The following is a 15941-nucleotide window of genomic DNA, read 5'->3' as shown; positions in this document are numbered from 1 at the left end:
TGTATAACTAAATAAAGAACACCATTGTAAAACATAGATGTGTAAAAATAAAATATCTTGCAGAAAAAACACCATTACTTTCGCTGACAACAAAGAAGAAAGGATGTCCAGTAATGTGGAGAAGATGAGCGTCAATTGTGTAGTTTAATGTGACAGTTGTAACTGTTTTAAAGTGGTTCTTTAAGTGTGTTGTTGTTGTTTACCAGGAGAGTTGGTCAGGTAAGTTCTCCTTTTATGGACCTTCCTCTGCTGGACCCAGGTAATACATCACCATGATAACACCAGAAGGACATCCAGATGTTCAACTGGCCAATGGCATCCTGATTTATGATTTAAATCTCTGCTGACACACACGTTTTGCACACACACAGCTACACCCGCTATAACACAAAACCTAGGCCTGGATTCAATCTGAACCACGCTAAAGCGCAGCTGTGCTAGAAAGCTGACAATTACATTTAAAAAAGCTCCCCGTTTGCGGAGTTTACATTCATGGTTAAGGCTGTGGATGCGGCTCAAGCGTAAAATCCCTTTAACACCCGCATTGCAGTCTGTCTAGCGCAGCTGCGCTATAGCGCGGCTTGGTTAGAATCCTGGCCATACACATTAACATCATCAATGTCTTCATTTACCCACACACCGACACACACACAACCCCCTACATATGTCAGCAATGGTGGTAAGCAAAACTAGGTCTATGACAACATCGCTACGGAAACCACACCGGAGAGGGAAGATCATCAGACTGTGAGCATAAAGAAGATTGCACAGGTAAACACACATTCTGAGCAGAGCAAACAGGTAAATACAGGTAAACACAGACCCAGACATATCTACTGGACTTCCACAGACTGGAAATAGCATCCCATCACAGATGTCAAGAAGCTGCGCTGTACATGAGGAGCTGTTCTTGAAATCATAACTCTTGAAAAAGAGTGCATTTCAATGAGCCTAATCTGGATAAATTAAATAAACAAAGGTTAAATAAATAATAGATCACAGATACAAATAACACAGAGAGACCATCAGCTACACACTAGTGTGAATCCTGTCAGCTATACTGTAGTTAATGCCAGGAGTTTCACCGGCCCATAAGACAGTCTGAAAACAGCATATACAGTATATACAGTACCATGTCAAAAGTTTGGTCCCACCTACTCATTCAAGTGTTTTTCTTTATTTTTACTATTTTTTAATAATAGTGAAGACATCACAGCTATGAATAACACATATGGAATCATGTAGTAACCAAAAAAGTGTTAAACAAATCAAAATATTTTTTACAATATGTCTGCATTGCAGTCTGCAAGTAACAGTTGTCAAAAATATAATTAGTAAGTAAAGTAGAGATACCACAAAATCTACTTAGGTACTACTTTGAAGTATTTTAACTTAAATATTTTAAACCACTGCTGCCAGGCTGGGAAGACTAAAATATGAGACTACCTAAAGCATCTAAACTGGAACAACCATTTCAGTAACGGGTGCGTAACAGATTGGGGGGGGTTCTACTAAGCTATATGGAATTGTTTTAAGAAGGTCATACCAAGGATCATTTAGCTATTTGAATTATTTATTTAAATGTGGCCTTACTGCTATTAGCCCATACAAATGCAATGAATAACAGATTCACAACGTGGAACAATAGATAGTCCCCAAAAAGGAGTCATATTAGTGTGTAGTCCAAACTGTTCGGGTGCTACAGACAGAAGTTGTCAGATCGGCTGTACCAACTTCAGACAAGTCCCAAGACGCTTGTGCAAAACAGAGAACACAGTCTCATCTTTCCATAGAGGTGTCATACTAGTTTGTAGGTCAAACCGTTCAGAGAAGATCAATGTTTCAAGGTCTGACAAACACTGCTCTAGCTCTGCCCCTGCAGATGTGGAAGTGCAACATCGGCGGATGAGGTGGACTGAGACACATCCAATGTAAACTGATGTCTCTAGCTTAAACTGACGGACTTTGATGGGGATTTTTCTTATTATACTAATTATATAATGTTTTGATATTGTCTTTGATAAACACAGATATTGGAAAAGGAAAAAAAAATCTAAAAAGCAACCTGCAAAAGAGCATGCTGGGAAATATGATAATGATGGGCGTAGTTTTGGTTTAACACTTGTTATTAACACCAACATAGTTTTTTTACACCAATGAGTGTTAATTAAACACCTGAATCGACACTAGAAATGTAAAACAGAAAAATCAACACTGGCCAATTTAACACCCTGATTGAACAACAGTATTTTTTAACAGCTTAATAAGCAACAACAACTGGTGTTCACAAAGTAACACGACATCACGTGTGTATGTGCAGGTGTTAGCATGAGTGAAAAAAATCAGTCCTGACTCCCACACATGCAGCAATAGTAGCAGCATCAGCAGATCTGCACCAAAGTGTTTGTGCTTGTGTGTGTGTGTGTGTGTTTAAAGAGCACCTCTGCAAATTCTCACAAAACTGACTGCACTACAGAGGAGGTTAAATACAGTTGCTGAATATCAGCTAAGTAATAGACAAACTGATAAATCGAAAAAATCAACAAAACATTGATAAATTGATTGATGACTTTCATCAATATGAACCACAATCATAGTGATTTTTTATGGCCAGGCAATACATACTTTTTGAATATCAGTAAGGTCTTATTCATTCTACACAGTGAAATGTCAATAGTCTCCAGTGGGTACTCGAAAATATTATGAATGCCCTACTGGGATGCTTGACTACACATACAGTATTTGAAATCTGTATTAGTGTGGTCATTAAAATTGTTCTTGATTATTTATGTTGGAAATAAAGTTGTATTTGTCTTTATTGTGCAATAAAAAACTACAAATCAATTCTGGTTATTGGTGCAGTATTTTGGTGTAGTGTAGTGCACGGTGTTTGTCTGTGTACGTGCATACGTGTGTGTGTGTGTGTGAGTGTGCGCATCTGCAGTAAGCTCATGTTTAGGTTGCAGTGACACACACACAGGCCCTTAGACACTGCACCTCTCTCTCTCTCGCTCTCTCCTTCTCTCCTTCTCTCCCTCCCTCTACCCCACCCCCCACTGCATATGTTATACAAGAGTTACATAAATCCTCTATCAACCCCTTCAGGAGAATAACCTTAAAACTAGTCCCTGCATGGTAGGACTTCGGCTATTTAATTAAATATTCAGTCATCATTATTCAATATCTATGAACATAATCAATATGTAGTATCTAATCATAGACCCAGAAATGTATAGACGGCAGCATTCTTTGCCCCACATCTTGACATAATGTAAACTACTGTATGACATCACAAAAAAAACATGCCAGTTTAAAAAAATGTGAATACAAGAGAGGTAAGACAATTTGTCCTTTAAGAGATGACACAAAATCACAAGAATATACACAGATTAACAACAAGTCTCTGAGGGCCAGCTAACCAAGTTCAATTTCTAAACAACATAATTCTTACAAGTAATGCATAGAGATCAATGGAAAAATTGTGGAAAGTGTCAACTGGACTAATAATAATTTATTAAAATCTATTTAGAAAAGCTATTTTTGCCATAAAGATGGAGCTATAATAGCATTATAATAATACATTTTGATATAATAATGTAATCTATTACTATAACATTTACACTGAACAAAAATATAAACGCAACATGTAAAGTGTTGGTCCCATGTTTCATGAGCTGAAATAAAAGATCCCCGAAATGTTCCATGTGCACATTTCCCCTTTGCCAAGATAATCCATCCAGCTGACAGGTGTGGCATATCAAGAACCTGAATAAACAGCATGGTCATTACACAGGTGCACCTTGTGCTGGGGACAATAAAAGGTCACTCTAAATGTGCAGTTTTGTCACACAACACAATGTAACACATATGTCTCTAGATTTTAGGGATCGTACAATTGGCATGCTGACTGCAGGAATGTCCACCAGAGCTGTTGCCAAATAATTGAATGTTAATTTCTTTACCATAAGCCAACTCCAACGTCTCTGCGGCCTCACAACCGCAGAGTACGTGTATGGTGTTGTGTGGGCGAGCGGTTTGCTGATGTCAACATTGTGAACAGAGTGCCCCATGGTCGCGGTGTGGTCATTGTATGGGCAGGCATAAGCTACAGACAATGAACGCAATTGCATTTTATCATTTGCAATTTGAATGCACAAACATACTGTGTTGAGATCCATGAGGCCCATTGTGAGGCCTTTTTTTTTCAAGGTATCTGTGACCAACAGATGCATATATGTATTCCCAGTCATGTGAAATCCATAGATTAGGGCCTAATGAATTTATTTAAATTGACTGATTTCCTCATATGAACTGTAATCTTAGAAATTGTTGCATGTTCTGTTTATGTTTTTGTTCAGTATAGTAAGAGAACCAAACAAGGCATCAGTATTTTTCACTCAAGGGGTCAGTCACATTTGAGTTTTTTTTTAGTGACCTCTGCATTTAATGAGGGAGATATAATAATAAAGGTGTATACGTCTGATAACAAGAGTGTGATTTCTCTTAACTGAAGTCATAGTACAGATGTTGAGAGTGTGATTTCTCTTAACTCAAGTTAAGTACAGATGTTGAGAATGTGTTTCCATCAGTGTGCTATAGTAAAGAGAGGTGCTATAGTCAAGATGTTAGTGGTCTAGTAGCTATAGAGGTTGGTGTTGGTAGGGTAGGTAGTGGAAAGGGCTCCTATTTCAGAACCTGTATAGCAAGCTATCAGAAAGAGCAGACCCGACGGGCTTTATACTGCTCGCTGGAAAGAAAAGATACAAATAGAGGGGGATTTAGAAAAATGGGAGTCTTCATACAATAAAGTTTAAACAAAACCAAGATTTGAAATTATACATTTGGCACACACACACACTTACCCCATCATACACACGGACACTGAGTGACAGTCTTTCTGTCCTTCCAACTATATACAACTACTGCCCAGTGCCCAAACACAAACCTTATCTTATTCAGCCTTGCGCACTCCTGTCTTATTCTGCAAACTGGAAGCATCTACCCTTTATGCATAATATTGAATTGCATCCCTCAAAACAGCCTCAATTCATTGGGGCATGGACTCAACGAGGTGTCAAAAGCGTTCCACAGGGATCCTGGCACATTTAGACTCCAATGCTTCCCACAGTTGTGTCAAGTTAGTTGGATGTCCTTTGGGTGGTGGACCATTCTTGAAACACACAGGAAACTGTTGAGTGTGAAAAACTCAGCAGCGTTGCAGTTCTTGACACACTCAAACCGGTGCGCTTTGCACCTAATACCATACCCCGTTCAAAGGCACTTAAATCGTTTGTCTTGCCCATTCACCATCTGAATTGCACACATACACAATTCATGTCTCAATTCTCTCAAGGCTTAAATATCCTGATTTAACCAGTCTCTTCCACCTAAATCTACACTGATTGAAGAGGATTTCACAGGTGACATCAATAAGGGATCATAGTGTTCACCTGAATTCAGCTGGTCAGTCCATGACCAGGTGAGCATGCCCCCATTCTCATCGACGGGGCTGTAGTGGAGCAGCTTGAGAGCTTCAAGTTCCTTGGTGTCCACATCACCAACAAACTATCATGGTCCAAACACACCAAGACAGTCGTGAAGAGGGCACGACAACGCCTATTTCCCCTCAGGAGACTGAAAAGATTTGGCATGGGTTCTCAGATCCTCAAAAAGTTCTACAGCTGCACCATTGAGAGCATCCTGAAGGGTTGCATCACTGCCTGGTATGGCAACTGCTCAGCCTCTGAAAGCAAGGCACTACAGAGGGTAGTGCGTACGGCCCAGTACATCACTGGGGCCAAGCTTTCTGCCACCCAGGACCTCTATACCAGGCGGTGTCAGAGGAAGGCCCAAAAAATTGCTAAAGACTCCAGACACCCTAGTCATAGACTGTTCTCTCTGCTACCGCACGGCAAGCGGTATCAGAGCACCAAGTCTAGGTCCAAGAGGCTTCTAAACAGCTTCTACCCCCAAGCCATAACAGCTAATCAAATGGCTACCTGGACTTTTTGCATTGTTCCCCCACACCCCCATTTTTACGCTGCTGATACTCTCTGTTCATTATCCATGCATAGTCACGTTACCTCTACCTACATGTACATATTACCTCAATTACCTCGACTAACCATTACCCCCTGAATATAGCCTCACTACTGTTATTTTATTGTTGCTTCTTAATTATTTGTTATTTTTCGATTTGTCTTATTTTCTTTTTTTAAATATATTATTTATTTTCTTAACTCTAATTTTTCTTAAAACTGCATTGTTGGTTAAGGGCATTTAAGTAAGCATTTCACTCTAAGGTCTTGTATTTCGGCATGTGACAAATAACATTTGATTTGATTTTGACATTGCAAGTGTTTCGCAAACTCAGTGTTTACACCCACACACACAAACACACACGCACAACACAACCCCCTATTAACACCCCTGTGTGTGTTACCTGTGTGTGTTACCTGTGTGTGTTACCTGTGTGTGAAGGCCAGTGCGTTCTGAGACGGTTCAGGACGGGGCTCGGGTGTGATGTCACAGGGGTCATCTGTCCCGTTGATGTTGTCCATGGCGGGAGGAGTCACAGGAGTCAAAGGTGAAGAGAGTTCACCTGCTGGCGACTCCTACATACAGGACAAGCAATCAATCCATCAATCAACATATAATTATAGAATTGTTTACAGTGCTTCTTATAAACCCATTAGTCTGAAAGTGCTGAACAGTGATTCTGGATTTATCTAGCAAAGAGCAAGCATTGTATGAGAATGAAATTAGTTCAAATGAACCAAGTCATTTTTTCATGAGGAGATTCAGCAATCATCTTCTTCCTCTGTTCGGCGTGAGAGAAAGATCGAGAGAATTGGAAAGAAAAAAAGAAAAAAAGAGAAAACAAATAGAGAGAGACGGATAGGAGAATCTGGTGATAAGCTCCTAGCTCTGTATTACCAAGATGACATTACTGAGCTGTTCTGCCTGCCAAAGCTTATTGTAGCTCAGAGAAATTGGGAAATAAATATAAAAGTTTATCTGCAAACAATTAAGCCTATGTGACCAAACTAAACATTTACACACTTTAATTACAAAACAATTAAGGGGTTATAAACTGGCCATTGTACACACTCAAACCATGCACCACTTAGGCCTGATGGACAGGGATAACTGAGACTTATTCACTGTAGGAAATTACTTTCAGGACATTCCCATTGAAAGTATAATTTCATAATTTACATTTATAAGTGGCCTTATTGAAGAAGGTTGGGTTAATTTATGCTCATCATACTCTCAATGCTGTTCTCAGACTTCTACATGTGCAACAATGTCAATTTCCATTGTGCCGACATATTTAGTGCAGCACCAAATCATTTTTGGATGGAGGAACGGGATGAAGGAACCGTTCATCAGCATCCTGTTTTCTGTGTATGTAATGATGTGATGTAAACTGATGCAATGTGTAGTAAACTAGCAGGGTTTCCCTGGACTAGAGAGGGTGTTTAGCTGGTTTTTGAAGTGGTGGGACTCTGGGGTTTGAATCTTAAAAACAACCTAATTTCTTTCATTTCTGTTCAAAGGAGGACAAATAAATATGCAGCGAAGACGCAATAATCTAATAAATGCAGGGATTTCCAAGTTCATATGTTTGTTGCATGGTTCTCTTTTTTCCCAGCTGTTAACTTATGAAGTACCACAGGAGAGTGTTGTGGATTTTTTAGTGTGAGTACCTAAGAGGGAGCAGTGGCTGTGTTTTTAGTGTGAGTACCTAAGAGGGAGCAGTGGCTGTGTTTTTAGTGTGAGTGCCTAAGAGGGAACAGTGGCTGTGTTTTTGGTGTGAGTGCCTAATGTAAGAGAGAGCAGTGGCTGAGTTTTTAGTGTGAGTACCTAAGAGGGAGCAGTGGCTGTGTTTTAGTGGTGAATACCTGAGAGGGAGAGGTGGCTAGTTCCATCTTTCCATCTTGAGTTTTTCCCTTGGCCTGACGAGCTGCCTCCTTATACTCTGCAAACTTATCTGCAAACTGGAGAGCGAGACAGAGACTGGTCACATACTCAGAGAGATAGAACGTCAATTTCTAGTTCTAATACAAAATATTTGTCACTTTAGAGTACACCTGTGCACACACAAAAAACCACACTAGTATGTTAGTATTAAGAGGGTAGAGGAGGTTGTCATTAGCGACCAAATGGGAGGCATCTGATTTGACGTCCAACATTTGGGCTATGGAATGGATGCCCCTACCCATAATGCCTCAGTAGAAACGTGAGCGACGTACGTCAACCAGAGAATGGCACAGTAACCCTTACAGTAAAACCCATGCGAGTGTGCGGACACAGGCATGTGCATAGAGACATAGTAACATCATAGGAACATTAGAAACATAAATAAACACAGACAAACTGGGTAAACTCCTCTTTCTCGTTTCACTCTCCCTCTCTCTCCCTTGTGGGAGGGGCTTAATTTATATTATGTCACCAGCTGTTCTCTGTCACACTTTGATTCAAAGTGACTTACAGCTTTGTCATACATTGTGTCATGACTATATTGTGAGGATCCAAAGGATCAGGTTACAGTGGATCAGCTCTACAGAGCTCTCTCTCTCCCGCAGGGGGAAGAGGGATTGATGTGGGGGTTTTATGACACCTTACATCAATCGTAAATTGTAAGTCAGCAGACTCCTTTCTGGTCTCTAGTATGGGTGATTGGAATGTCTGTCTGTCTTATGAAGAGTTTACCGCTCAAAACTACAACATTCAACAATGGACACATGGACAATTATTTCATCCTCCGAATTTTGGTAATGATAAGAGATGGAATGTGGAAGATGAATGTCTATTTTGTGATGTCATTAAAAGTTAAATGAAGATGTTATAACGAAAACAATGTAACTTGAAGGGTTTTCATAATGTGTATCTCATGTTGACATACTTTACATTGTGCAGAAAATATCCAAATTACAGAGAATGTTTTTGTGACGATAAGACTGTGATTTTAGTTATCTAACAAGATCATAGTAAATTCTGATACATTGCATCGTAACTAGCTACGCCCCAGGGAACACAGGGAGCGTGTCAGCAAGACGGAAATGCCCACTTTCTACTCGAGGTTATAAAGCACTTGAGTTAAGAATTAACATATCAGACTAGAAGGTCTACGATTAGTCGTGACACCGAAACGCAACACGAGGTTGAAGAAGACAAAAGGAACCTCTTAACAATCAATGCCACGGTTGAGTAGCTGTTTTAAATACTGTATCTAATCAGAGATTTACACCAGAGAACGAAGGAGATGGCCATCCAAAGAACAAGGTCGAACCTCTCTCACTAAGTGGAACTCGGCCCACGAAGGCCTGGGCCCAACAGAGAAACCCCACAGAGATACCCAATGAAGACCTTCAACATGTAAATACATGCATTACACTTCTTACCCATAAGATCGGCAGTTGGGGGCAAGGTATCAGGGCTAAAGTAAGTGCAGTTTACAAATGTATCCAAGTGTTGTTTCTCTTTCTCCCTCACTCTCGCTCTCTCTCTTTAAATCGCCATCTTGTGTAACACGTTATATTGTGTTGCTCCGCTAGGGACCTGTTGTCATCGCATTAAGTTTCTAATCAATAACCTATACCGTGTGTGTGTGTATGTGTATCTTATGTTATCATTTACCTTCTTAGTAAATAAATAATAAAATCCATTTGTGTGGTACGGAATGATCAGTGAGACCCGGGTTTGTGCAGATTTACGGAGTCTACGACTGATATGAGGAAATTATTAATTGATGACTGGTATGATATGTATATACAGTTGAAGTCGGAAGTTTACATACACTTAGGTTGGAGTCATTAAAACTCGTTTTTCAACCACTCCACAAGTTTCTTGTTACAAACTATAGTTTTGGCAAGTCGGTTAGGACATCCACTTTTGCATAACACAAGTCAATTTTCCAACAATTGTTTACAGACAGATTATTTCACTTATAATTCACTGTATCACAATTCCAGTGGGTCAGAAGTTTATTTTAAACAGCTTGGAAAATTCCAGAAAATTATGTCATGGCTTTAGAAGCTTCTGATAGGCTAATTGACATAATTTCAGTCAATTGGAGGTGTACCTGTGGATGTATTTCAAGGCCTTCCTTCAAACTCAGTGCCTCTTTGCTTGACATCATGGGAAAATCAAAAGAAATCAGCCAAGACCTCAGAAAAAATATTGTAGACCTCCACAGGTCTGGTTCATCCTTGGGAGCAATTTCCAAACAACTGAAGGTACCAAGTTCATCTGTACAAACAATAGTACGCACCAGTATACACACCACGGGAACACGCAGCCGCCATACCGCTCAGGAAGGAGACGCGTTCTGTCTCCTAGAGATGAACGTACTTTGGTGTGAAAAGTGCAAATCAATCCCAGAACAACAGCAAAGGACCTTTTGAAGATGCTGGAGGAAACAGGTACAAAAGTATCTATATCCACAGTAAAACGAGTTCTATATCAACATAACCTGAACGGCCGCTCAGCAAGGAAGGAACCACTAATCCAAAACCGCCATAAAAAAAGCCAGACTACGGTTTGCAACTGCACATGGGGACAAAGATCGTACTTTTTGGAGAAATGTCCTCTGGTCTGATGAAACAAAAATAGAATTGTTTAGCCATAATGTCCATCATTATGATTGGAGGAAAAGGTGCTTGCAAGCCGAAGAACACCCCCGTGAAGCACAGGGGTGGCAGCATCATGTTTTCGGGGTCCTTTGCTGCAGGATGGACTGGTGCACTTCACAAAATAGATGGCATCATGAGGAAAGAAAATGATGTGGATATATTGAAGCAACATCTCAAGACATCTGTCAGGAAGTTAAAGCTTGGTCGCAAATGGGTCTTCCAAATAGACAATGACCCCAAGCATACTTCCAAAGTTGTTTCAAAATGGCTTAAGGACAACAAAGTTAAGGTATTGGAGTGGCCATCACAAAGCCCTGACCTCAATCCTATAGAAAAGTTGTGGGCAGAACTGAAAAAGTGTGTGTGAGCAAGGAGGCCTACAAACCTGACTCAGTTACACCAGCTCTGTGAAGATGAATGGGACAAAATTCACCCAACTTATTGTGGGAAGCTTGTGGAAGGCTACCAGAAATGTTTGACCCAAGTTAAACCATTTAAAGGCAATGCTATCAAATACTAATTGAGTGTATGTAAACTTCTGACCAACTGGGAATGTGATGAAATAAATAAAAGCTGAAATAAATCATTCTCTCTACTATTATTCTGACATTTCACATTCTTTAAAAAAAGTGGTGACCCTAACTGACCTAAAACAGGGATTTATAACTAGGATTAAATGTCAGGAATTGTGAAAAACTGAGTTTAAATGTATTTGGCTGAGGTGTATTTAACCTTCCGACTTCAACTGTATTCTTGAGTTAATTTTAGAAACGGTAACTCATTAAATAAACTTTTCCCATGGTGCCCCAGATTCCTAAGTTAACTGTTACATTATTAATTTAATCAAGTATTAATTAAACGTAGGAGGCAATTATTTGATGAATAGCAGTCATCACATTAATGATAGTCATGTCACGACAATTGAGTAAGTTTATATTCAGTAATACAGTATGCATACAGTATGCATTTGACTCCCATGCATCTGGGAGTCAAAGCCACAAATCTGGTGGCACCATGCTACTCCAACCAACTGGATTCACTAGTTTTAGTGTAGTCTTGAGGGACACCTATGTCTTCCCACTGGGAACAAATCAAATCAATTGTATTTGTCACATGCGCCGAATACAACAGGTGTAGGCCTTACAGTGAAATGCTTACTTACAAGCCCTTAACCAACAATGCAGTTAAGAAAAATACCACAAAAAAAAGAAATAAAAGTAACAAATAATTAAAGCGCAGCAGTAAAATAACAATAGTGAGGCTATATACAGGCGGTACCAGTAGAGAGTCAACGTGCGGGGGCACCGGTTAGTCAAGGTAATTGAGGTAATATGTACATGTACTGTAGGTAGAGTTATTAAAGTGATTATGCATGGTTTATAACAGAGCGTAGTGGCAGTGTAAACGGGGGGGGGGGGGGATGCTAATAGTCTGGGTAGCCATTTGATTAGATGTTCAGGAGTCTTATGGCTTGGGGGTAGAAGCTGTTTAGAAGCCTCTTGGACCTAGACTTGCTGCTCCGGTACCGCTTGCCGTCCGGTAGCAGAGAGAACAGTCTATGACTAGGTGGCTGGAGTCTTTGACAATTTTTTGGGCCTTCCTCTGACACCGCCTGGTATAGAGGTTCTGGATGGCAGGAAGCTTGGCCCCAGTGATGTACTGGGCCGTACGTACTACCCTCTGTAGTTCCTTGCGGTCGGAGGCCGAGCAGTTGCCATACCAGGCAGTGATGCAACCCGTCAGGATGCTCTTGATGGTGCAGCTGTATAACCATTTGAGGATCTGAGGACCCATGCCAAATACTGTCTCCTGAGGGGGAATAGGTTTTGTCGTGCCCTCTTCACGACTGTCTTGGTGTGCTTGGACCATGTTAATTTGCTGGTGATGTGGACACCAAGGAACTTGAAGCTCTCAACCTGCTCCACTACAGCCCAGTCGATGAGAATGGGGGCGTGCTCGGTCCTCCGTTTCCTGTAGTCCACAATCATCTCCTTTCTGTTGATCACGTTGAGGGAGAGGTTGTTGTCCTGGCACCACACAGCCAGGTCTCTGACCGCCTCCCTATAGGCTGTCTCGTCGTTGTCGGTGATCAGGCCTAACACTGTTGTGTAATCTGTAAACGTAATGATTGTGCTGGAGTCGTGCCTGGCCATGCAGTCATGAGTGAACAGGTAGTACAGAAGGGAACTGAGCACGCACCCCTGAGGGGCCCCTGTGTTGAAGATCAGCGTGATAGATGTGTTGTTACCTACCCTTGCCACCTGGGGTGAACAGACGTCTATTCAATGGCTCAATTTAATTTCATAGAAATTACATGGAAAAAACGTTGATTCAACGAGTGTGTGCTCAGAGGGTTCATTATTACTGGATTACTAGTGGAATATTGATTGAGAATCTATACCCAATGTTAATATCCCTAATCATGAAATTAAGACATTAATGATTATAAGATTAAGAACATAATTATTCTGCTTATTCTCTCTGTGTGTGTGGGTGTGTATATGTGTGAGTGCGTGGGTGCGAGTGTGTGTGTGAGTGCGTGTGTGTGGGTGCGTGTGTATGTGTGGGTGCGTGCGTGCGTATGTGTGTGCGTGCGTGTGTGTGTGGGCGTGTCTGTGTGTGGGTGCGTGTGTTTTTTTATTTCACCTTTATTTAACCAGGTAGGCCATTTGAGAACAAGTTCTCATTTACAACTGGTGCGTGTGTGTGTGTGTGTGTGTGTGTGTGTGTGCGTGTGTGGATGGGTGCGTGTGTGTGTGGGTGTGGCTGCATGTATGCATATGCTTCTTGTCTGAGAGTAGGGCTGCTGTGTGCCTCCCCCGGCTCACGACATAACTTAATCATACTGCAGAGGAAAGAACCACCCGCCCACATACACACACACTGACACACACACATAGTGCCTCATTAGGGCTAAAAGTGGAAGAGCTACCCGGCGAGAAGAAAGAAAGAACAGTAAAGAAGAGAGAGAGAGAAAGCGCAGAGGGAACCACTTTTAAGGGATGCGTGTGTGTGTACCTTGGTCAGGTGGTGTTCAGTAGAGAAGCCCAAGCCATAAACAGTGTTAGCTCTGCTGTCGGCCCACTGTCCAAACTTCTGAGACGTCTTGGTGAAGGTCATGTTGGGGCTGATGGTGCTGTTGATTATCGCCTACAGGAGCAAACACACACATTAGATCAAATTACAACAAATCAAACCCACAAGACTAAAATACCCAGAGAGGAGAGTGGACTCAAGTCCAGACCTAAAATGGACCCTGTCCCTATCACACAGTAAGACATTCACACACACCTATTAGGGCACTCCTGGCTCTGTCTGACACATGAGCTGAATAAAACACATTCTAGATTCTGGCACTCGGCTGAATCATGCCCGTATTAGCTATGCTGTCCACCCACTGACATGTTTGTACATTAGATTGTCCATTAACACTAGACAAACCCACTAAACTGGATGTGTTAAAATGGTGCTAGTTATCTTTCCCTTGGCATTGGATGATGGTGCAGTCACCTTGTGTTTAATGTCTTTAGAATGTTTTTAGAGCTTTCCAATGAACCAAATAATTTTTCGAGCTACAGCCTACAAAAAGTAATGACCCTTCTACTATGCTTGTCTCACATGTAACTTACTGGCCTGCTACACTAGACACGTAACTTTTGCAGTGCGAGACGCTCCAATTCAATGAAACCTGGGCGTAAGCAGTGCGGCTCTGCAAGATGCTCGTGCTGCTCAGCGTAAACGTACACTCTGGTTCAATTTTCTAGATTTCGACATGCAGCTCACAATTGAGAACACTTGAAGTAGCTCACACTGCCCATGCTGGACAAAAGTTATGCTTCCAGCGTAGCAGGTGAAAAACCTACTGCTTTTGCAATATCACAGTGCAGCTCCTATGTTGTACTCAACCAACCAAAAGGAACTTCTAACAATGTCCATAAAGACCTGCACAGTGTTAGAAACAAATACCTGCAAGTGGACATAGCATAGAGGCATAACAGGAGTTTCAGTATCTCAGGAGAGTTATACGTGTTATAAGCACTATAAGTAGCCTTTACCTTGGTGCCGTCGAGGCTGATGATGCGGTAAACGTTGCGGGTGCTGTCATAGAAGTAGGACACGGCGACAGCGTGTTTACTGGTGGGCACCCAGTTCTTCTTGGTGTTGGGGTCAATCTGGAACGCATGGGCCCGCGTGCTGTAGATCGGCTGCTCCCTGAAGGGGGTCAAGAAGAAGTGGTGAACCTCTTTGTGCCTTAACACCATTGTCTGGCCAAACTCGCCTAACCCAAAGTTACTGTTGCCGTTGTTGTCCGGGGAATGGGATCGTCCCGGTAACCGAATCACCAACTCGCCACCGCCTTCCATGACAACCACAGGGAGGGCAGCGTGTGGTTAAAGTTCACCAACTGACTGACTGACAGGACGGAGTGAAGACTAACTACCTGCACACATGTGCGCTCACACACACACGCACTTACTTACTGCCTACACACCACCTTCTCCACACACACTATCTTCTTATACACACACACCTCCTATAAACATACACAGACCTACTACACCCACATACAGGCCACATACACACCAATCATGCTGCACATACTAATACATGCCGCAGGTAGCGTAGTGGTTAAGAGCGTTGGGCCAGTAACCGAAAGTTCGCTGTTTTGAATCCCCGAGCCGACGAGGTAAAAAAATCTGTCAATGTGCTCCTGAGCAAGGCACTTAAACCTAATTGCTCCTCTAACTCTCTCTGGATAAGTGTCTGCTAAATGGCACTTCCTATACATGTAGGCTATACAAGTGCACATCCAGGCAGTCTCTCTTCTGAATGGCAGTGCTGTCTCTCCCTGCTCTGATTTGTGAATGCCAGTGGTATGGTGAGAGAGGGGCTACAGGCTAAATATAGAGAACCGGCTAAATATAGAGAAAAGTTATGAAATCTCACATAGTATCAAACGTGGCTGTGGGGTCGTAGAAGCTGCAGGCACAGTGATTTGAGCTATCCGAATGGCCAGCAATACACTTGAATTTAAAAGAAATTGTTAACCACTGTGATGACCACTGCTGTACAGAATCAACAAAGAGGGGGGGAGAAGGAGAGAAGGGAGAGAGGGAAAGCAGTGGTTGTAAATGTGAAGTTCGAAAGCCTGAGGAAGTTCATATTGGAAACTTTTCTAATACATATGAATGGAGTGCAGATTGCCAGCGGCTGCCAGTGAAAGCATTTTATTGGCTGTGAGTAGATTTTTCAAAAACATCCACCATTCCTATTGTCACGCCCTGGCCTTAGTATTCTTTGTTT

General features: G+C 41.7%; 1 protein-coding gene across 1 annotated transcript in view; it reads right to left on the bottom strand.

Moving 5' to 3' along the window:
* The window catches only part of homer1b (homer scaffold protein 1b), a 68899-nt gene extending 53898 nt beyond the window's left edge, over nt 1-15001 (bottom strand). The window contains exons 1-4 of the mRNA XM_039003605.1: nt 14693-15001; nt 13656-13787; nt 7905-8000; nt 6530-6614 (exon numbers count right to left, since the gene is read on the bottom strand). Of these exons, the coding sequence (XP_038859533.1) occupies nt 6530-6614; nt 7905-8000; nt 13656-13787; nt 14693-15001 (622 nt within the window). The remainder of the gene's footprint in view (nt 1-6529; nt 6615-7904; nt 8001-13655; nt 13788-14692) is intronic.
* Between the last annotated feature and the right edge of the window lie 940 nt (nt 15002-15941).

Source organism: Salvelinus namaycush, chromosome 1, assembly GCF_016432855.1.
Source record: "Salvelinus namaycush isolate Seneca chromosome 1, SaNama_1.0, whole genome shotgun sequence".
Taxonomy (NCBI): domain Eukaryota; kingdom Metazoa; phylum Chordata; class Actinopteri; order Salmoniformes; family Salmonidae; genus Salvelinus; species Salvelinus namaycush.
The sequence above is the reverse complement of the archived record's forward strand: the minus strand, read 5'-3'. Positions and strand labels throughout refer to the sequence as shown.